The following is a 23814-nucleotide window of genomic DNA, read 5'->3' as shown; positions in this document are numbered from 1 at the left end:
AGGAGTTTGCTAGTGTAGCTTGATCAATTCAAGCTAAGGTGGAGATTTGTTGAAGTGGGCTTGTGTGGCTTGAATTGCTACAAGCCCAAGTTGACCGAATTCAACTAGGAATATAATTCCTAGTAACAGCCGACTTTGACATATATATATAAATATATATATTAGGTTTGAGATATAGTGCAAATCGTGAGCAATAGTAATAATTCCCAATAACCTAGCAAGTGCAGCCAAGTGAGAGAGTTAGGGTGTAATTGGGAATTGGGTTTCTTGAGAGTGTTCTTATGCACTATTGTATTTTCCCTGCTAATAGTGAAATCCCTGCAACTCCGTGGACGTAGGCAAATTGCCGAACCACGTAAATATTGTCTTGTGCGTGTGATTGTTTTCTTTGGCGTGTGTTTTCTCTATTTGTTTTGTTTCTCACAGGTTGGGATTTTGGTTAAATTCCCTACAGTGCACAGGGGCCTGTCTAGGCTGCTGCACTGATGCTTGCCTTCATCTGTTATTGCCAAAATGATTGTCAAAGTTGCTGTTGATATCTGCATTAGCATCGTTTGATTGATCTCCATCACTCTTTTGATTGGCTTAGTGGTATGCTACTTTGCGGTTTGGCTAGCTGATCTTGCTTCGAACCTGGGCGTGGGGGCTTTTTTGTTTTTGCTATTTAATTTTTTAAAACCCTAAAACATGAGATAAATACGGAAATACCCCTCCCTTCTTTTATTTTTCCCTTTTCTTTTCTTCAGTTCAGCCGCCCCCTTCTCTCACCGCTCCACGCCTCCACATGCCGCCTCCACACGTTGGCCTTCCTGCACCAGCCTCCACACGCTGGCCTTCTTACGCCGGCCTCCACACGCCGGTCTCTATACGCGGGGCTCCCTACGCCGGCTAATCTTTTCATTTTCACGGAGTCACGGTGATCCTCTCTCTCTTTTTAATTTCTCCATAGTTTCCTCTCTCTTTTTTATATTCTTGGTTGTTTTGTTTTTTCAATTTCTTCTCTCTTTTTTATATTCTGGGTTTGTTTATTTTTTTTTCTTTGTTTGCTTTTCGCCGGTATGACTGGTATTTAAACCCGTATTATCTGTACCGGTCTGAGCTCCGGTGCGACAAATACCGGCCTGTATGAAAATCTTTTGTGCTTCTACCTAGGAAAAACAATGGAAAAAAAAGTATTTTTTTAAAAGCTAAAAATATATAAAGATCTTGGGAGTTTGCATTTGATTTAAGTGAAAATCAGTATTAATTTTAATAATTTCCATTTATCCAGGGATCAAAATTCAGGTTTTACCTGTAAAGTGAACGGACCTATAAAGGTTGATTCTTTATTTTGGACATTGTTTCATTGGTAAGCTTTAGTTATGAGTTATCTTTCACGTCGGCGAGGGAATGGTGCAAGGTTAGTTTCTTTTTCTCTTTGACAACTTTGTTTTCCTCTGCTAAGTTGAATCCTTTGAATTCTTTTGCATCAACACTTTCAAATTAATTAACCATATTAACTAATCCTTTTTTTCCTCCGCTAATGATAATATTTTTATTAAATTTCAAATTACACTAAAATTTGAGAGATAATTTGGATTGTCGCGTAAAGTTTTAAAATTTTCATCTACAAGCTGTAAGTAGGATGTGGAGGGTAAGTACCGGAATTCAAATATCTACATACTTAGTGAGTGTTTGGCAAAAATTTAAAAAGTCAGTTTATTTTACTATTGAATTTATTTTTGTTCCTATTTATAAGATTTACTGCACTTTTTTGTATTATTTATGAATTTCACTTTATTATTTTAGCTAATTTTGATTTTTATTTACAGTATTTTCAATAAAAAGTTTTCAATTTCAACAAAATAAGCGGATTTCAAACAAATCCTTAAATTAGACTAGAATAAAATTTTTATCTTGAAAAAAAAAAAAAATTCTTGGTTGAAAACTTAAATATGGGTATACTAAGGTACAATTGAGATATATTAAATGGTCACTACCTTCTCATTTCTCATTTCAGACTCATTATTGGAATTCCACTGAAGGCCACAAAGAAAACAATTAAATAAATAATAATAATAATAATAATAATAATAATAAATGGAAAACAAACTTCTGTCCTGTGTTGCTTTTGTAACCTTATTGTCATTAGCGTATATCTGGTGTTCTACTCCTGTATTTATGTTCAGGAATAAGGATATTGAGAGGCAACCTCTCAAGGAAGGTGAAGGTGATTCATCGGCAAAAATAATGACGACAAAGACAATTTTTGACCCGCAAGGGAAGTTCCTTCGAAGGTGGAATGTAATATTTGTATTGTCGTGCGTTATTGCAGTATCAGTGGATCCCTTGTTCTGTTACCTTCCCATGATCAACATCAAAAAATACTGCATTGACTTGGACAAGAAGTTGTTGATCACGACTATTGTTTTGCGATCGATCAATGATATCATTTACCTTATGCATATTATGTTGCAATTTCGTACTGGTTTTGTAGATGAGAACCTTCGCAAAGTTGGAAAAAATGTGTTGAATACAAATGCTATGGCAATAGCTAGAAGGTACTTGAAGTCATACTTCGTATTCGACATTCTAGTTATTCTTCCAATACCACAGGTAAGTGAGACTCTCCTTCACACATCTTATAGAGAAATCCTGTGATCACACGTCTTATTGTTATTTGGTAGCATCTTGAACATTTTTGCTTCTCTTCTAGCTGCCTCGATTGTCACTTTTCCAACAAATAGTGTAGTCACTAGGATATGATATGAATCATTTGATGGAGGAGCAAGGTTAAAAGTAACAAAGCTTGATACTCCAAAACTTGTTGGACAAAGTTTAACTACAAAATTGGTTGTAACCTAAAACTGTAACTTTTACTCAATAAAATAAATATTACTATATATTTTGAAAATCTAACTGTTGAATTGTATGTTCTTTATGCTTTTAACTCATGCAAAATTTTACATCAATCGGATATTATTTATAAGTTTATATTTTACGCTTAATTTTAAACTACAAAAACTTGCAATTTAAACAATTTATTGATGACATAGTTATTAATTTTTAATTTTCTAGAAATTTTGCAAGTATGGAAGATATAAAGAGAAAATGTAATTCAATGATGAATTTGTCAAAATTCACTTCTAATAAAAAAATATTGAGTAAAGGTTATAGCTTTAGACTATAACTAATTTTGTAGTTAAACTTTGTTCAAGCTTTTTTCATCTCCATGCCAACAAGGGAGTAGTCAGATGATCCAAAGCATTCAAATGATTCCTATTATCAGCACTTTTCTCCATATGAAATTGATATAATAGCTCATTTTTCAAGTACAAAAGATTTTAACTGACTTTAGCATATATATATATATATATATATTCTAAACTTTTCTATAATTCTTGGCAAAAGTCTCATCCAACATGCTATAGTTTATCTCTGGACATAACTCAAATGCAAAGTAATTGTCTTCATTATCTCAATCTCTTCCCATTCATAACAGAACATTTGATTTTGTTTTGTTTTTGTTTTTGTTTTTTTTGTTTTTTTTTTTTTTTATGAATTGGATTTTTTTTTTTTTCACAAGGTAAACATTTTCCTTTAATGCCACAAATTTTCAAATAGATTATTAAGTCAAAAGTGATCTTTTCAACTACATTTTCAAATATTGAAAATGTTGCACTTTCAATTCCTAAACTTTTAAAAGAGATCTTTTTTCATCTATAAAATATTGAAAACAGTTATTTTTTTTCATTTCTATTTTCTCCCTTTTTTCATTACTGTGTACAATTGCAAAGAGAAAAGAGGGGCATTCTTCAAACCAAAAAAATAAGCCTCCTCTTTCTCTTTGGCAACACTAGCAAGAGCTAGAGCAGCTTTATTACATATATTTCAATGGCACACTAACAAAAGAGACTGAATGAAAACCTTCACAAATTAAATTAATGTCTTCAAGTATCCATGCAACCTTAAGAGTGAAAACTCTGTTAGAATTGAGAAGATCTAGAAGTTCACCAAATGTACTTTCTGCAATAATGTTAAGAAAAGTAGAGCCTTCCTCATAACATCAACAGCAGTCCACAAAGCATTTTATGCTTTATTTATTCGGTCACAGGAAGCTGCCATCACTTCTCCTTTGTGGTTTTGGATTAGCAAACCTATGCCAATTGTGTGAGAGATAGCACATTGAGTTTGAAAGTAGAATCCAATGGAGGTGGAGACCATTTGAGGAATACATATCCTCTGAACCACTTGTTGTGTATCACTCTATGTTTCACCAATCATAACTTGTTATGTATTGATTTTACTTTTTTTATAAAATAACTGAAGTTAAAAAAAAAAAAAAATCAATACATTACAAGTTGTGATTAGTGAAATATAAAATGTTACACAAAATATAATACAAAGGATTAGTATTCCCATTTGAGAGGCATTAAAGTTGAAGCAGTAACGTTTTCGCCCTTAAACGATTAAAAAGGACTCTTTAAAAAGTGTAAGGATGGAAAATGAAATTCACCCAAATTTTAGTGATGGAAAAAAAAAAAAATTTAGCCAAGAAAAAATTTAGGCAATTTCAAACTCATAATTATTATTTTCTTTGAATCAACATTGTCTTACATAATTAGATTTTATTCATCGACCCTAAAAATACTAAACTCGTTGTCACCTTTTCAGGTGGCAATTTCAAGTATTATTTCAGAAATGAGACGGATGACCTCTTCATATAATATTGTAATGTTGAACTGTGCTGTTATCTTCCAATATGTGCCAAGAATTCTCCAAATATTCCGATCCTGGAAGGAACTTATAAGAAGCGACGAGAAATTTGAAGAAAACATATGGTTTAAAGCTGCGTTAAATTTCTTTCTGTATCTCCTTGCTGGTCACGTAAGTTTGATTACATACTGATTTCATATAAATTTAAATATTGACAAGTATTATCAATGTTTTGCTGGTTCTTTTGATATATATATATATATATATATATATATAAAGATTTTAATTGAAACTTTATTGGAAAATGATAATTTTATAACGCATAAGTACAATAAAAATTATAAATGATGAATGCTTTATCTTATGAATAATGCTACAGTCACAAATTATTTTACAACATTTTTACAAACTATTGATGTTGCATATTCTTATTAGTTTTAATATAGGTTTATCACTAACATCACATTTATGTTTACCAATAATTATTTGAAAAATACTAAAGTCACATCAGCAGTTTGTAAAAATATTGTAAATTAGTTTGTGGGGGTGTGGAGGGCAAGGACCGAGGTTCAAATCTCTAGGAGAGAACTTTACACACATATACATTTAGATTAGGCTAGAGTAGAAATTCTATCTTGTATTATCTTATTAGCTTTTACAATTACGTGGATTAAATCTCTAATTCAAATGCCCCATGAATTCTCACTCTTCAATAACTAAAGCCTAATAAGTTGTTTTTTTAATAGGTAGAGGCTATTTTATTTTATTTTATATAATGAATAGGTAGAGACTAATAGGTATATATTAATTGGATTTGCTAGAGTTGTATTTGCCCAATGTGATCCAAACCTTTTTGCAAAACTTCACTACCCATCTATAAAAGAGTACCAGACCTGATCTCCCACATCACATTAGATGAGAAAATCTCTTATTAGCTTGTAAAGTTGTAATGCAAACCAGTGGCGGCTCTAGGAATTTTGTTTAGGGGGGTTCATTAAAAAATTTTAATAAAAAAGAACTTGAATATATCGAATTATCGACAAAATAAAATTAATACATGAAGTTTTATAATTTTCTTCTACAAGTTTTCAAATTTTAAATTGTTATATGATAGTTCATTATGAGTATTTATGCCCAATGTGGGTAGCTATGACTATGAGGCTATGACTATTTTATTTTGTTAAGTCTATCTAACATTTTTATTTTTATGCCGTTGTTATTATCTATTTGTTATTGTTTTTATAAAATATTTTAAACTAAATGACTAAACTAAACTCATTAGCTTTGTATTAATTATTGAGGCACACAACCACACTTATTTATATATAAACTTATATACTTTGCGTCTACTTAACCAGCCAAATGCTTGGATAATCACTAACTTTACAATTTTTTTTTAAATTTTACTAACTTTATAAAAAAAAGTTATTATAACATGATAACAATACACACTTATGTAACAAATCATCTCTATTTCCTAATTATTAAATTATATAAATTTATATAAATATATATATATATATAATTTTTTTTGAGAGAGTTTCAACTTATGGCGATATTGTACACACAAATGTCCACACACATCATAATTCACACAAATAGCATTATAACAAAAAGTAATACACACTATTAATATTAGACACACTCACACACATGATATAAATTTATAAAAAAGAGTGATACTTACAATTCACAAACACTGACTCTTCACTCTTAAGAGTTAGAAATACTTGTAATAAGGGTGTGCAAAATTTAAGTCAGAGTGTGCAAAAATATTTTTAAAAATAAATTAAAGTATTAAACTAACAAAAAAAAAATTTATATATATAAATTTTTTTTTGGAAGTCATGGGTTTCATTTGAACCCCTGAATATAGAATAGCGCCGCCCCTGATGCAAACCCTCTGATCTAATGCTTGGTATCCTCAGCTATAAGTGGTGGTTCAAGACCTTGAAGACAGCGTTCAAAAATTTAGGATCACATATCCAAATAAATTTTTGTGATTCTATCAAAATTTTAAGCAATTAAGAAAAGTGAATTTAATCAATTTTCAAATAAATTAAAAGTTTTATATCCACATAATTGTCTTTTTCTCTTGTTATTATTGTTGTTTGGTCATAAATTTATAATATTTGCTGAATATACTGATTTTAATGACATGCTGGTCTTTTAGGTATTGGGAGCCTTTTGGTATTTTTTCTCTTTTCAACGAATGATGGATTGTTGGCATTCATCATGTGAAATTCAGAGTGGATGTGTTCAAACATATTTTAACTGTGACAACAGTAGAGGAAATTTCTCATTTTCTAATGATTTCTGCGACATAAGTACACCAGATACGCAATTTAATTTTGGAATATATTTAGAAGCCCTTCAATCTGGTGTGGTGGAGTCCAGACAGGTTCTAGGAAAAATATTTTACGGTTTCTGGTGGGGCATGCAAAATCTGAGGTTTGCTTACAAATTACACTGTTGTTTCATATTAAGCTATTCTAAATACAATAAATATATTAATTGTTGTTGTTAAGTGAATTTCAAGTGAAACCTAAATATGATAAACTTTTATTTATTAATTTATTCAAATTTATTAAGATCTAAATGGGCTTTTTCTGAGGTTTAAGATGAACAAATTTTTACTTTTGTTGTTGGGCTTATTATTTTTATTCATAGATTTTAGATCAAATTAGTTTATTGTTGGGATTTTTTTCTTGTGTTTAAAAAGACCAAAATGTTGTTAAAAAAAATAAATTAATTTCAGTGTTCAAATTTTTATTTTAGAAGGTCAAATAAAAAAATTAAAAATTAACTATAAGTGTTTTTTGGGCTAGCACAGGGGGTTCATTTGAACCCCTAGACACTACCTAGCGCCACCCTGTACGCTCTTGAGTATTATAACAAACTCAATGTGTCATACCGTTAACATCTGTTAGTCTAGGGTGTAAGTTGCAAATTTTGAAAGTTAAAGAATCAATTTAGAAATAAATCCAAATTTAGAGGGTGTAAAATACCTCTTCTCCCTACTTTGAAAAAAAACACACACACTACGTCTTAACCCCCCTTCTTTTTGGGGTGTGTGATCTTGGTTACGTTCTTTTAAATTTACATAAGCCAAAGTATATTGTTGGTCTTTAAACTTTAGTTTAAGAGTTATTTTAGTCCTTTATATTTAAAGTGATTACTTTTGGCCCCAAATAAACTTAACGTGATTGCGTTTAACTCCTAATGTGTGTCATGGTGTGATGATGTGCCAATTTTTAGATTGGTATCCTTATCTAAGGAACTAAAAGCAAACACTCCAAACTTCAAGAGCTAGAATTGCTCATGGACTAAAATTTGGGGTAGTTGACCTTAATTAACTACCACACGCTTTTGTGTAAGAGGTTTATATGTTTCAAAGGCCATAAATCTATGATCTTGATTCCATTTTCTTTTCTAAAAATCCTAAGTATAAATGTTCACCTCTTAGAGATATTAACAGAGATATTTATGTTCAAATCCCTATTCCTATTATATACATCTACACATATTCAATTAACTTACCCATTTCCCCTAAAATTGTGTAGATTCATACTTTATGCCTGGCGATTACGATTTTTAAGATTGTTAAGATCAGCATCTCATATATTATAATTGTGCCATTTTTGCAGTTTGCTTGGTCAAAACCTCAAGACAAGTGCATATGTATGGGATAACTTCTTTTCGGTTTATATTTCTGTCATGCGCTTGTTCCTGTTTTTATATTTTTTGGGAAATTTGCAGGTTAGTACCCAATGGCCAATTTTATTCTTTCTCTCTGTTGTGAAAAATAAATTGTTTATTCAAAATTAAAGAAAGAGAGAAGAAAATTAGACATAAAATTTATGTAGTTCGGCTGGCAAAGCCATGGGCAACTGGCAAGAGGGTCAATTGCCCCCCTTGAGCTTCCCAAAAATTTCTGCAGATTAGTCTTCCACGGACAAACTTCTGCACATACAATTTTTTTGAATTTCAGACCAAAAGTTTCGACTAAATGTGATATATTTACTTAGTAAAAAAATAAAAAGTTATAGCTACAATATTTTGCCAACAATTTTACAATAAAATTTAAATGACAAATTCTTAATAGCAGATAAAGAAGTAACATCAATGATAAGCCTAGATGAAGATAAATGGTAGCTTATTATCTAGGTTATATTGTGAAATTATTATGAAACTGTTAAGTCCACAGCATTACTAAAAAAAATGTATCTACTTGTCACAAGTCAGTTTCACTATTCCCCTGACAACTATGAAAATAATGGATCCCACTTTATAATAATCATATTTTTTTGTTGAATAAGAAAACTTAAGAAATAAAATCATACTATTATGTCCTTGTACTATATAAGACACTAAACATAGATTCATAGACTCCCACTAAAGTTTTTCTTCCATCTTCATACTTTAAAAAAAAAAAAAAATAGTTTCATAGTTTTTGCTACCCAAAGTTTAACAACTAAAAAAAATTGTCTCTAGCCAAAAAGAATTAAGAAAGGTTGAAATTTACATCATTTTTTAAAGTATTCAAGAAAGTGAGTCAAAATATACAAATTTTGCAAATATTCTTAACACTTCATATTGACTTAATTTGTTAATTTATTTTAAGTAATCAAATTGTATGTCCAAAGATGATGTATTTAGAGTAATCTCCTTTTTTAATAGAAAAGGTAATCCTTAGTTTATTGTTATTAATTATGAATTGATTACTTTTGTTTTCTTTATTTTATATTAAATATATATTTATAATTGATTGAGATTATGGAGAAGCCTTATCATAATATGAGTTTAAATTGAATTCAAATTATGCAAAAAAAAAAATTGTACATTTATTTTAGTTTATGTATGAAAATTATATTACTATATATTTGTTTATTTAGTTTGTTATTAATATCAATTAATATTTTTCATATTCATTTTACTTTCAATTTCTTCTTTTGATCTTGCCGCCCCCTAAGTCGAAATCTTGGCTTCTGTTCGGTAGTATGCCTATGTCCACAATAAAATAACACAAAAATACACTCACAATACCCAAATCCTAAATACACCCTTAATTCTCTCTCACAAAGAACACTAGAGCTTGTAGCAATTCTCCTATGCGGCTAACTCACTAACTTGATATATAATGGTATAGGTCGGCTAGGGCCTAAAGCCCATTGGGACCTGGTTTTCCAATACAAGTAGACAAAGTCATCGACTTTTGGTCAAGCCACACACAACAAATGTCTACATTGGCTTGAATTTTGTCAAGCCCTATGAACTAGCACCTCTATCGTCACCACCGTAGTCCCTTAAGGCTATCACAAGCTACAAATACCAGCCAAATTCAAGCAATTTGCTTTCTTTTGTACAATATGAATTGTAGAAATTTTTGAGGAACTAAAGGAAACAAACATTTACATGATTTTCCGTCAAATTAAGTTGGGTTTTGAATCTTGATTTGCTATTTATTCAATACCCAATGAGGAACCATCACGTAACAGAAGAGTAAGAAACTCAACTCAATTCCACGTCTACCAAGCCTCACTAATGAATTTCACAAGCTCTTTTGGTTGTCAGTCCTCGTATACAATAATATAAATGCTTACTGTCATTTACATGCCATGTCCCATAGCTACTGCTTAATGGAACCCTAGAACAGAGAAACAACACCATTGAGAGTGATAGGGAACTTAGGGTTTCTCTCCATAAGATGCCTGCCTATGAGAGAGGCCACTCTGTCGCAACACACTTTTTTGTCTAGAATAAGATGCTTAGGCAACCTTTTGGACAAGATGAAAGGAGACCTTAGGACGCCAAGGCCATGTATCTCCCGAGGTGTGAGGCAACAAAAAGGCGCTAGCTTGATTAAAGTGAGGTGCCAAATACTAAATATAGTAATCATACATAGATGAATCAAATCATATATATATATATATGTGTGTGTGTGTGTGTGTGTGTGTGAGTGTGTGTGTCTAATATATTGAAATCTATTGAAATATTATTATCTAGGGTATGTTGGGTAGACTGTAATAGGCACTGTATCTATAATATAATAGTTATGATTTAGTTATTTGGCAGTTTGGTTATATTTTTATTACAGAGAATAGACATTTCTTATGAATAGATATTCTTTAAAATGAAGAATAATCATTCATCTCTAGAAGTGTTGTAATAATTATTCCTTAGTAAGTGTAATTTTTTTTTTATCACCCATTGACCTCGTAATAATTTCTAAAATTAATATATTTCCGAATAGACAAACTTTTTATATGAACATAACAATTATGAAAATAAAAAATATATAAAAATGACGAATCTCTCTCTCTCTCTCTCTCTCTCTCTCTCTCTAAATTATTTTTTAGGAAATATAATTATATGTGTGGTGGTCAGGTTCTAGTGAGCTAAGGCTTTTGGGCCCTGAACCCCAATTTACTTGTATTCTGGGTTAGGCTTATCCCACAATGGGAGGTACAAGAAGTGTTTCTTAAATATCTGAGGGAATTAAAGTCACTCTTACACCAAACTCCGTTGTTTTTAACCGAGATGAACGTTATACAACAGAGCTTCTGCCTTAGAACCTGAGCAAGATTCTCCCCTTCTTGAGTTGAATCTTTTATCACTACTCTCGTGTTTCACTCCCCCAATTCCTCCAACCCCTATTTCAAGTCTCTGTTCCCCTATTTATAACCTTTCCTTAGTGGGGTCGTCATGATGAGGGGGGTATTTCCCAAGTCAGTGGGCCCCTCTATGCTATATTCCTAACCAGAGGGGACCCACTTCATACTACTAATATGACTTCCTTGAAACTTGCACCCCGGTTAATACTTGGCAGATGAATTCCCCTAAGGCATTATCTCTTATTCTCGACATGATGGGAGATAAGTAGTCCGAATGCTCAATTTGGTGGTTTAGCTCGACTCGGTGTAAGGATGGGTCAAGCCCATCTAGGGAGTGGGCTGTGAGCTCAAGCTGGGCCGGTATTCATGTTCCATACAGTATGAATAAGATATTTTCTAAAATATATCTTAATTGTTATTATAATATTACTACTCACAACCAAACTTATAAATATGTTTAGTTATTTCATTACGACAATTTTATTCCCGTAATAAAGATTACAATTTCAGTTGTAATCCTCATTCAGTGTACCAAACTTGACTCTAGTGTTTTTTTTACATGGGTTGCATGAAAAAATTAGGGTGATTAATTAATTTCAAATAGGGTTAACATGGATTAGATTAGGACTTTTGGCTCTATTAATTATTCTAATAATAGGTTTTATAACACGCTTCTATAATTAATTTATCTAACAATAGATGTTATAATCTTCTGTATATTAATATTTTAACAATAGTTTCTACAGCAAACTTCTATAAATAATTAATCTAGGTTATACAACAAGCTTCTATAAGGAAAAAATTGGACCGGATTGTTCGGTTCAATTGGTTGGATGGGAACCAAACCTAGAACCAGTTTGGTAAAATTGAGAAAAAACCGAGGATCAGTCCCTTTTTCGATTCTTTAATCGTTCCAGTTTTTAAAACCATCGAATAATTTTTTTTCCCCCTAAACTATCCCAATTTTTTGAAACTAAATTTATTACCTATTCACCTTTTGCCCCCTTAATCCTAGTTGATGAACTAATTCCACATTTAAAAACCCTAATTTTTTGTCCCATTTTGATCATGGCTACAAACGGCAACAGTAATGTTAACAGCAATTTGCAACTGTTGTCACTTGGGCATCGTAAAAGTGGAGTCCAATGGTGGATTCGAATCCTAACTTGGCAATCTTCGACCAATTGCGATGGCAATTGGTGAAAGGAGCTCGGATCTTTGTCTGGAGACTAGGGGTGTCAAATGGGTGGGTTTGGGGTGGACATAATTGGATTGAGTATATAAAACTCATTTAACTAAATTGCTTTTAACCCAAATCCAACCCAACCCACCCAATTATCCAATTATCAAAATTACAAAAATGCCACTAAAGTAAAAATGATCAAAATACTCTAAAATTTTCAAAAATGACCAAAAAAAAATTATGTAACAAGTTGTTAACGGTAGATAAAAAAGTGACGTTAGTAGTAATTTCAAATAAGAACTAATAATAATTTTCTAAATATTATAAAATTATTTTGAAATTATGGTGTGTACTGTATTTTCATGAGTCTTTGTTTTTAACTGTGCTCAGTCCAGTTTAATATTTTATTAATAAATTTAATTTTCTTTTGACGTTCATACCACAGCTATTGTGATATATTTTATTTTTAATTTGTTGTGGACTAATATAATTGTAATTTAAAAAAAAAAATCCCACCAAACCCAATTCCACGAATTTCAGGTCCAAAACAGAGAAACACACAAAACCAAAAGAAAAACAGACTTTCAAAGTAGTAAAAAAAAAAAAAAAAAAAACCACAGTGTTTAACAAACCCTAAGCAGCTTTAACTTATTCGTTGTGTACTCTGTATAGGATTCGTCGGAAACAGAGGGCTCCGTCCATTGACAATCACCGCCGCGCAAGCCATGGAGAGAAGGAGAATATCGTGCGAGCAGTGCGAATCTTCCATAGCCATCTCCATTTCTCGCAAGCGAAAAGAGTAAAATAAAAAAAAAATTTAAGAAAAAAAGCTTTCGAAACTTGTTTGGAGGGAGAGAAAGTGAGGGGGAAAAAAAAATCTTAGAGAGATGAGAAAACAAAAAACCTTTTAACTGAATTTCAAGAGGTTCTCTTTCATGTTAGTTATGAACTTTTTTAACTTTATAGAGCGATTTAAGTGTTGTGTAAGTGTCAGTATGGTAATGATTTCAGATGTTGATTGTGAGACTGTTGGGTTGTTCATTGTGGACTGTTTTTTTTTTTTTTTTAAGTGTTGTGTAAGTGTCAGTATGGTAATGATTTCAGATGTTGATTGTGAGACTGTTGGGTTGTTCATTGTGGACTGTTTTTTTTTTTTTTTTTTTGGGTTGGGTTGAATTTGAGTAAATTGTTTTTGGGTTAAACAGGTTTTCAGTTGAAACCCAATAATTACTGCGTCTAATTGGGTTGATGCCCATTTAACCCAACTAATAATTGAGTGAGTTTGAGTTTAATTAGAGTATGTGAGTTTGAGTGGACAAATGGGTTTGGGCTTATTTTGCCACCCCTACTGGAGACCACGATATGAGAGAGGGTTAGAGGATTAGACAATTTAGGATAGCAGGGAAAATAAGAATGGAAGCCCAAGAAAAAAAAATAAATAAATAAATAAAGGGTCTGGCAACTAGCTAAGGACACATTCTCCCATTTGCCCATGATGAGCGCGCAGTCCAAATCATGTCTTTCATCTGCTTCTATTGACTTGTTCTACACGTATAATCACTACAATCAAGTTCCATCAAAACCAGCATTTGTAACCACTAAACGAAACCACAAAAGATGGTGTATTAAACTTCAGGCCTATTTGATCAATTGGAATTACCATCTTATAGTCCCTTATGAGCTTAACCAACTCAAAATTATACTCGACTGTAACTTTGCAGTAATGTATTCATGTCCAAACTCCCTGATTCGACATATATAGAAGTAATCACAAAACCAATATGCTTTACCATATCGTCTTCCATTAGCTCCAATGCCATTAAACTTGGTGCGATGGTTAGCCCAGCTATGTCCTTTGAGGATGAATAACTCATAGCCATAGGCAACATGCCAAAGCAATATGTGTTGTTCTTCAATCTTATGACATAGTCAAACATCACCAAGGTAGAGAGTAAGAAATGTTGTATATATAGGTATATACAAGGTAGGTTGTAATATATAATGTTTGAATAAATGGAGAGTATATTATTTGAAATAAGATGTTAAGTGAAAGATCATGTTTAAGGATTTTGACAGTTCAAATCGATGGTGGAAGATTTATAGCTAGTCTAGTTTTTTCGATTCCTATTTGACCAGTCAAAAATCAAATAAGAACAATTTTTTCAGAATTCTTGGTAACTATTCTGAGTAACTTGCAATGCCTTGTAAACATTAAATTAAACTGATGCAATTCTCCAAAGGTCTCTTTTGAAGGGACACAACCCTTTGGTTATAAACAGTAAGTCATATTCATTCTCTCAATGAACTCTCTTCACCTTCCTATAGAAATTCATAAGAATTCTCTTAAGAATACTACTTGAAGAATTTTGGGCTTAGTTGTTTCTTGGGAACAAGTTTGTAGTAACCCTATAGTATCTTTGTGGGGGCAAATATTGTTTAAAGATAAATGATTTTCCATGCCTCTAAGCCTGTTTTGTTGCCCTTTAATTTTTTTTAATCCTTCATCGTGTTATATATTTTTTCCAACAAGAAACATAGGACTCACATGGTGAGGAAACAATGATCCATTCTCTCACCTCACTATCTGGTGGCCATAACAAGTACATGTGATATGGCTACCTATTATGATGGAATTCTTTTTTGGTAAACAGACGATTCATTACGAAAACTAAAACATTACAACAGGATCAGGGCACTGCCTATTAAAGTGCATGCCAGAAAAATCATCCATAAACACATTTAGAATGTCCTCAGGCGGACTAAGAAAAGAAAGAAAATCAATGTCTTGCTCAGCACCCCTCCTAGAAAGCACATCCACACACCGGTTAGCTTCGCATAGCAATGCTTAAACTGAATCCGGTGGAATTGAGTCAACAACTGCCTACAGTCGTCCGATATAGGAGATATGACTTTGTTCTCATAATTTAACTTAAGCAAAGCATCCACAATTGCTTTAGCATCAAGCTCTACAATCAAAGAAGGTAGATGTAAGTTGCAGCAGAGAATTAAACCATCTCTTAGCCCCCATAACTCAGCCATAAAGCTGTTTGTTGCACCAATACGCTGAAACTGAGTGAGTACAGAGAGCTCCATCAGTGTTCAACTTTGCCCATCCCTCAGGTGGTCTTTCCCAACGAATTCTCTTGATAAATTTACGGATTGGACTTCTAGGAGAGTATACACAATACAAAAATTCTTCAGTTTGCCTGATTATCTCAGCAGCCAGCCCTGGGTTTTGGGTCTTCCTTTTAAACACAAAGTTGTTTCTACTTTTCCAAACATTCCAAACCGCAAAAGGAAAGATCATACTCCAAGGAGGCTTTCCAACAATGAGACTCTTAAACATCCTTCCATTTGCATTCAGCCACTCCTGCAGGTTTGCATTCCAAAATTCGCGGTTTGTAGCTTGAATTCCCAGGTAGCGCCAAACAGATTTGACAGAGGGGCAATCTCTGAGTGCATGAAGAATTGACTCCGGTTCCCTTTGACAAACAGGACACAACTCATCATTTACCACTCCCCTTTGCCCCAAGCAACTTTTCACTCCAATACTACTGTGTGAGCACATCCAAAGAAAGGTCTTAATACAAGGCAAAGTTTTAGCTTTCCAAATCCAACTAGCAGAAAAAGGAGGTACTGGTACAGCCTCCATGGCAAGGCTGTAAGCACTTTTAAGGTCGAAAATGCCTCTAGGATTCCCTGCCCATGTAAGCTTGTCCCCACCTCTACCTGTCAAGGATAATGGCATGGCTTGGATCATCATCTTGGTGCCTGATGGGAGGTCAAAAAGGATTTGATCCCAATCCCACCCTGTGTCCTTTATAATATACTTAACTTCTAATACTTTAGCTCCCCTAGGTAGTGGACCTTGAATGAGGTGCCGAAGAGGGCCCTTCTCTGTCCGGTAACTTTGCCAAAGGTTCAGTGTGCTATCTCTTCCTATTGCCCATCTACTGCCTTTAGTAAAAACCTCCATGCCTTTTTTCATTGCTCTCCAAGTTTGTGAACATGGCAGTCTATTAGCACTGATGGTGTTTACTCTCCTTTGGTTGCAATACTTCATTCTAAGCACTTCAGCCCACGGTTTGCCCCTCTCCATGTGAAATCTCCAATTGAGTTTAGCAAGCAGGGCAACATTTCTGCCTTTGGCTGCTTGCAGCCCCAAACCTCCTTCCTCCTTCGGTTTGGCCACCTTGTGCCATCCAACCCAATGGATTTTCTTAGCTGCATCAGAGGATCCCCATAAAAAATTCTGGTTGACCCGGTCAATACCATCCAGAATTTTCTGAGGAAGATACACACCTTGCATGACATAAGAAGGTATAGTGGCTGAAGAAGCTTGAATAAGAACCGATCGACCAGCCAAGGACAGCATGTTAGCCTTCCACCCTGCTAACTTTTGCTTAACTTTATCCAAAATGAAATTGAAGTCCAGTGCAGAGGTTCTTGAGTGTTTTATAAGGAACCCCAAGTACTTACCAAGGTTAGGAGTGGAAGTGAAGCCTAGGATGTCACAAAGCGACTCTTGGGTATCCCTATCCACATTAGGAGAGAAGTACACTTTTGACTTAGACTCACTTATAGATTGCCCCAAAACACTACAAAATTCATCAATAACATCCCTAATAGCACCACAATTTATATAATCTGCCCTAGCAAAAAACACCAAGTCATCTGCAAAAAGCAGATGAGAAAAAGCCAGTCCACTCCGGGAAGCCTTAATTGGCTGCCATAGCTTCAATCTGCATTTTTCTTGAATGAGCTGCCCAAGAAGCTCCATACATAAGATAAACAGATATGGGGACAGCGGGTCACCTTGTCTTATCCCTCTTGAAGGGTATACTGGGTAGTGGTGTCCTTCCCTTGCTGGCAAGTAAGGCACCTTTGCACCAACCTGCCAACATCTTTGAGCATCCCAGGTTTATATAATTTCTGTTGTAGGAGATGTAGGGTGTTCTCTCTTCCAAAATGGCATTGAGTATGCAATTCAAGGAGGATCTTATGCCTTAGAGAGCACTTAGGCACACATAGCAGCAATCCATTAAACTCTGATTTATTTTCAAGAGTGTATCAGGGACCGCAATTTTATTACCTTGTTTCAAGATCTGCATGATCTGATTCTGCTTCTCGTCATATTTGTAGTGCTCTTTAAACTTATAAAATCCCTCAACTACAGCAGCGAAGAGGACTTCCTGCTCAAACCTTATATAACATTGTTCAATGTTCAATTCTTGTGCCCTAAGTTTGAAGTTGAATTGTTATAGATAGGTGACCATTTGCCATGTCTTTTATTGAGATTGGCCTTGTTGCTGAGGTTTTTGAGGGCTTCATGGTATGTATTGAGGATGGACTCTTTGTATGCCAAGTAATAGCTCCAATACTAGGCTGATTTAACAATAGCATAAAATTCCTGGTCATATGTGTAGTACTTCATCTTTGCTACATTTAACAAGACAATTGGCTTACCTTTATGGCTGAGTTCACAACCATTGCCCACACTAGAGGCATCACAGTCCAGCTCAACCACTTTCTGAAAGTCAGGTACTTGCAGAAAAGGAAAAACAGACAAGGCACGCTGTAAAGCATCAAAACTTTGTTGTGTGGCTTCATTCCACTCAAAGGCAAACAACTTCAGTCAATCCGTGAGTGGTGCTGCAATAGTATTGGAAGTTCTTGATGAACCTTCTATAGAAATTGTTTAACCCATAGAAGTTTTTCGCTTCAGCTACAGACTTAGGAACAAGCTAGTATCGGATAGCTTTGACCTTTCCTTCTTCCATTTAAATGCCCTGATCAGATACCATATAAAATAGGAAGCTTACCTTCTTGACAACAAAAGTAAACTTCTGTTGGCATAATACTCATTCATTCTTAAAAGATCAACACTGATTGCAGGTGCTTCACATGATATTCCAAACACTAACTGTATACTAGATGATCATCAAAAATAAACTACAACACACTCACCAAGCAAGGTCTGCAGCATTTGGTTCATAAGCCTCGTGAAAGTGACAAGGGCATTGGTTAAGCAGAAAGGCATTACAAGCCATTCAAAAAACCCATTATGAATCTTAAGTGCATTTTTCCATTCATGTTCAGGCCTTATCTTATTTGGTGATCTCCACTCCTAAGGTTTATCTTGGAAAAGACCTTAGCATCTGCTAAACAATCTAACATGTCAACAAGCCTAGGGATAGGGAACATTCTCCATGTACCCTTCTTGGGCAGTTGGGAGAAATGCCGCCTTTATTGTACAAGCTATTGGTAAACACTAAACAGGTGACATGCATCCATCTTGACATCATCATACAAGACTGCTTCCTCAAACTTCTTTCTGATTGAGAAGGAAAACCATGCATCTCTTGGTCACCTTCACTTCATTTCCTTTCCTCTCTTTAGCCAGGTGAAATTGTAGGGTTATGGATGCTCTCTAGTTTCAAGGCCTAATTTGTCCACAGCCTCTTGTGATACAACATTCTTACAGCTGCCTCCATCAATCACCATGTTTAATACTCTTCCACTAATGCAATAGGTAGTATAAAAAATATTACTCCTACGCCAACCTTCTTGGTCTTCTTTCTTGGATGAAAGCAAGGTCTATTTCATGACCAGTGTAAGCCCCTGCGCTTGTTCTAAGTCAATTCAGGGAAGAGATCATACACGGCATAATCTCCATCTTCTTTTCCCTCCATTGCCTCAATTATCAAGGCCTTTGACTTTGTTTTGGATTGCTTCTCCAGTTCTCTTGCAGTCAGTGGCCTTATGACCTGCTTCTCCACTTTATTAACTCTTAAATTTTAAGTGCTGAGACTGTTTTGCTAGTGGTTTGGATGCTCCAGAGTTTGAAATCATGCCTGCATTGGCAAACCTGAAAGGCTGTGCAATCACAGGCCTTTCTTGACTGCTGGTTATGGTATTTCTTTGACCTCCAAAGGGCTGTGAAAGCAAGAACTCACTTCTTGCATGTTGCCTTTCAATCAACAAGGCCCTGTTGTATGCCTTAGAAACTGGCCACATAGAGTGCAGGCCCTAACGCATCTTGAAATATTGGTTTGAGGCCACTTAATAACTTGCCCACCATCAATTTTTCACTCTCATTGAGATCCGCTCAAGCCGCCAATTGATGAAATGAATCAATGTACTCATTAAAACTATAATGCTGCTTCAAATTATGCAGCTGTTGGTACAATGTCTACAATTGTTGAAAAGAAAAAATAATTCCTCATTTTCTGTTTCATCTTGGACTAGTCTTGAGTTTTTCTCTTCCCTCTTGTAATTAATTTTACTTGCAGTTGTTCCCACCAGGCAAAGGCCCTTCCTCTCAGTTTAATAGAGACTAGCTTCACCTTCTTGGAATCTTGGACTTTAGAATGCTCAAAGATTCTATCAATGTGGTTCAATCAACTAGTCCATAAACTCCTCAATATTCAAGCTTCCTTGAAATTCTAGTAGGTCAATCTTGATATTCAGCTCCCATTTTGGCTCTTCTCTTGGAAGGCATGTGGCATGTGCACAGGGGCCTGTCTTGGCTGCTGCACTGATGCTTGCCTTCCTCTGTTATTGCCAAAAATGATTGTCAAAGTTGCTGTTGATGCATGAGCATCGTTTGATTGATCTCCATCACTCTTTTGATTGGCTAGTTGGCTTCTCCTTATTTCCTTGATCAAAGCAGCAAGTTGTTTCCTTAACAAATCCACAAATCCCTATCACTAAAGTCTGAGGCTCAACTCAACCACATGAACTTGTGGCTGCTGTAGCTAGGCTAGTACTTCCACTTCTCGTTCTATTGCTACAAAACCTTTCTTGAACTTCCAGAATCTGTCTGCTGGTGCCATATTGCAGTAACCACTTAGAAAATATACTCTTAGGTACTCTCAGATTTGAGGCTTGGTTATAGGCTGCAATAATGTCCAAGGCTAGGAAAGAAAATCAAGATTGATTCTTGAAGGGGTTTAATGGGCTTGAAATTGGAGAATAACATTTAGCTCTGATACCAAAAGGATGGAGGATTGGCTGAAAATTGGAGTGTAAGGACAATGCTAATTTGCTTAGAGTAAATTAGAGTTGGCTGGGAAAACAGGCTCTTCAAGAGACACACTCTTGCCATTTGAGTCTCGGATAAGTATCTATTTCTATGATTAAAATCTGCTTATTTATTGTTAGTAAAGGCTAAATGTCATTGGCTGGCTGGTTAGTTACAAATAGCTGTAATTTGATTGGTTAATCAATAACAACTATCTCTAGCTAACTGATATGCTACTGCCCTTTTCACCATCCTAATCTCTATCATTTCTTACCACTAACTGCTTTTTCATACAAACACACTACTACGAACTGTTACAAATGAACCTAGCACCTGGATTGTATTGAGTATTAACTAAATGCTGTAGGGCACAACAGCTTACAGTTGTAGACTTCGTTACCATTAGTTTGAGGGGGGATATTAAGCAAAATACTAAACAACATGTCGTGCTAGACCCAGCTGTGGACACAATAGGTCAATAATTTCAAAACAGTGAGCCATAAGATGAAACTTAAATAATCATTGGGTCACACAGGGTCGAAGTGTCTCACTTATATATGTTACCACTTACCAGTCAAGTTTTGCCATAGAAAACTAAGACAGCATTGGATGGCACTAAAATTGTCAGTTGGTTAATTTTCTATATTTTTGTTATGTACAGTTGCAACAGAATGTAAATTAAGGCTGATTAGCAACATATACATGTATATATATCAATCTTTGTACAGAGCTTGTGAATAAGAAATACTGATTATATTTCTCAATTTTCTTCTTCTCTATTACTTTCATCTTCATTTGAATATTATTCCTCTTAACTGCGTCTATATCTATTTTTCTTCAGTTGGCAATTACAAGATCAGAAGAGTTACGCATGAAGATGAAATCAGAAAAACGAAAAAAACAGAAAGAAAAAATAGAATTGTGGAGTTCCAAACACGATCTTCCTAGTGATTTGAGAGGCCCGATTATGGACAACATGATTCAGAAATTCAAAGAAGACGAAGATGTTTACGTGGAGAACCTTCTTCTGAATCTTCCTGGGGAACTTCAAAATAATGTAAAGCAGCATATCTGCTTAAAGCTACTAGAAAATGTGAGTTTCTTTACCTATATACATTTGCTTTAGAACTGTTTTCCTCACACATGAGAAATGGTAATACAAATTTTTTTTTTTTTCAAAATTAAAAAAGAAAAAAGGGGGAGAATAGAATTTATTTATTAATGTTTTTATGATGATCAGACAAGCATCTCCCGTGCCTTTATTATGTACGATAGTTCAAAAAAGTTTCTAGCTCCTGTATTGTAAATTTGATCTAGATTTGGTCTTAGCATTCTGAGAGTAAGAAGGGTAACCATGAAGTTTGTAGCACTGTTCCATGGTGCGTCCTTCACATCCACAAGGATTGCATTTGGGTCTTTCTTTCTTGCGAGTGGAGGATTTTTATTCTGTTGGGAAGGGTGTCTTATAGTTATAGAGGCCAAAGCTACTGATTTAGAAAGTGGAACGACATGTGAGATGTTGTGCTGACATTTTTCTTGTCGGATGGGTAAAGTTTAACCTCTTTTTAAGCCATAGGAGTCGTTGAGCACCATGAGAAACTTCATGATGTGCTGGTAGTGTTGATATTGATTGAGAATTTGAGATCCTTTAAATGCTCCGCATAAACGGTCCAGGATTGCGTGTAAAGCAGAGAGCTCGTCCTATAGTTCTATTAGCTTAGTAACATATTGTAGTAACATACGTAGTTTGAACAAGACTACAAATAGTAACGTATGCCCAAAAAAAAGAAACTTCATGGAGTTTTGTTCAGATCTCATAGGCTAGATCACAATAAACAACGCCAGATGATATCTTAGGAGAGAGAACCTTGATTTGACTATGTCATTGCAGCTGATGCCAATTCGGCTAGCTGGGGAAGAAGTTGTAGGTTTGGGAACATTGCCATTAACAAACCCCAGTTTGTTCTTTGCACTTAATGCCATGACCATGGCACAAATTCAATGTAGCACACTTTCAGTAAAATATTTCCAACAAAAAATTGAATAAACTATTCCCAAATAAATACTTAATTTGTTTATACACATGGCTTTGCCAAATAGATTCCATACAATTATTGACTAAATATGGTTATAGACTTATAGCCATCGCCTTTTTTTTCCATTTGATTTTGCTGATTACACAGATATGCCTTTGTTGATTGGGTTTATTCATTTTCTTTACAAATGGAAAATTATAGACTACTCTGTCTTAAATGTGTACTCCCTTCTCTTATAGGGTACTACCATAAATTAAATTAGTGAGACTTATTATTATGTAAGAGGAATGACTACACATTTGTTATGTTATTGGAGTATTGTATAATTACTCACTTAATGATTTGGTTTTTCTCAACAAGTTTGGTAGGTGAACTTTCTTTATATTTCTAATCGTGAAGTATAAAGTGACACTTGGGACTAAATCTTTTTCTAAACCCATGACTGCCATTGCAACTTACACTTTATATAGTCAATCCCTCTAGTTTTTTTTTTTTTTAATGAAAATATGTAGTATACATTCATCTTGATTGTTTAAGATCTACTTAAATTAGGTAGAAGTGCTTCGGGGTATGGATGAACAAATGTTGCTTAAGATGTGCCACACTCTCACACCAGTCTTCTACCAGGAGCACAGCTATGTTATTCGGGAGGGAGACCCAATTTTTGCAATATTCTTCATTACAAACGGCATTGCATGGACCTATACAACCGGTAATAATGGTAGAGGAGTTTTGCCCACACATGCTGAGCGTCTTGTAGAAGGTCAGTTCTTTGGAGGAGAACTTCTAGAATGGCTTCGGAAATCTACCTCCACCTCCAGGAATAACCTATCCAAACTCCCCATTTCATCAAAAACGCTGAAAACCCACACAAAAGTGGAAGCCTTTGCTCTAATGGCAGACGACTTGACGAAGATATGGTCTTACATGTTATCGCGAGACTCAGAGCCATTACAATTCGAGGCAGCTTCTATTATACAACGAGCATGGCGTGTGCGTAGATCCAAGATGGGTGATGCCATTGGTACTTCAGGACAAATTCAGTCAAGCAGGGCATGACATTGTTATTGCAAAAGCAATAGTTTGTTTTGATGTCTTTTGTATTAAGTTTAGTTTTCTAGTGATTAGAGTTGCTACTTGTTTGGATTCTCAATGTTAATGGTAGAATTAGGGAAAGACTAATGTCTGAAATAATAAATTGTTTGGGGTAATATGTTTGTATTTTGACATGACATGTAATCACCGCTATGTCTCACATTCTCA

The 23814-nt window shown here is 34.4% G+C and overlaps 1 protein-coding gene across 5 annotated transcripts; it reads left to right on the top strand.

The window, feature by feature from the left end:
• The first annotated feature begins 700 nt into the window (after positions 1–700).
• LOC115969302 (cyclic nucleotide-gated ion channel 1-like) lies at positions 701–23814 on the top strand. Of its 5 annotated transcripts, XM_031088922.1 has the most exons (8): positions 701–916; positions 1271–1399; positions 2169–2595; positions 4654–4866; positions 6869–7146; positions 8343–8454; positions 21357–21608; positions 23104–23814. In XM_031088922.1, exons 2-8 carry the CDS (start codon positions 1362–1364, stop codon positions 23608–23610), a joined length of 1827 nt encoding a protein of 608 aa, XP_030944782.1. In that variant the 5' UTR covers positions 701–916; positions 1271–1361; the 3' UTR covers positions 23611–23814. The 5 variants fall into 5 exon arrangements, with proteins under 5 accessions (XP_030944782.1, XP_030944785.1, XP_030944783.1 ...); XM_031088925.1 differs by lacking the exons at positions 701–916; positions 1271–1399 and having other exon boundaries at positions 1821–2595; positions 23108–23405; XM_031088923.1 differs by lacking the exons at positions 701–916; positions 1271–1399 and having other exon boundaries at positions 1822–2595; positions 23179–23814.

The sequence above is a fragment of the Quercus lobata genome, chromosome 11, assembly GCF_001633185.2.
Source record: "Quercus lobata isolate SW786 chromosome 11, ValleyOak3.0 Primary Assembly, whole genome shotgun sequence".
Lineage (NCBI taxonomy): Eukaryota > Viridiplantae > Streptophyta > Magnoliopsida > Fagales > Fagaceae > Quercus > Quercus lobata.
This window is presented reverse-complemented; position numbering and strand designations above follow the sequence as displayed.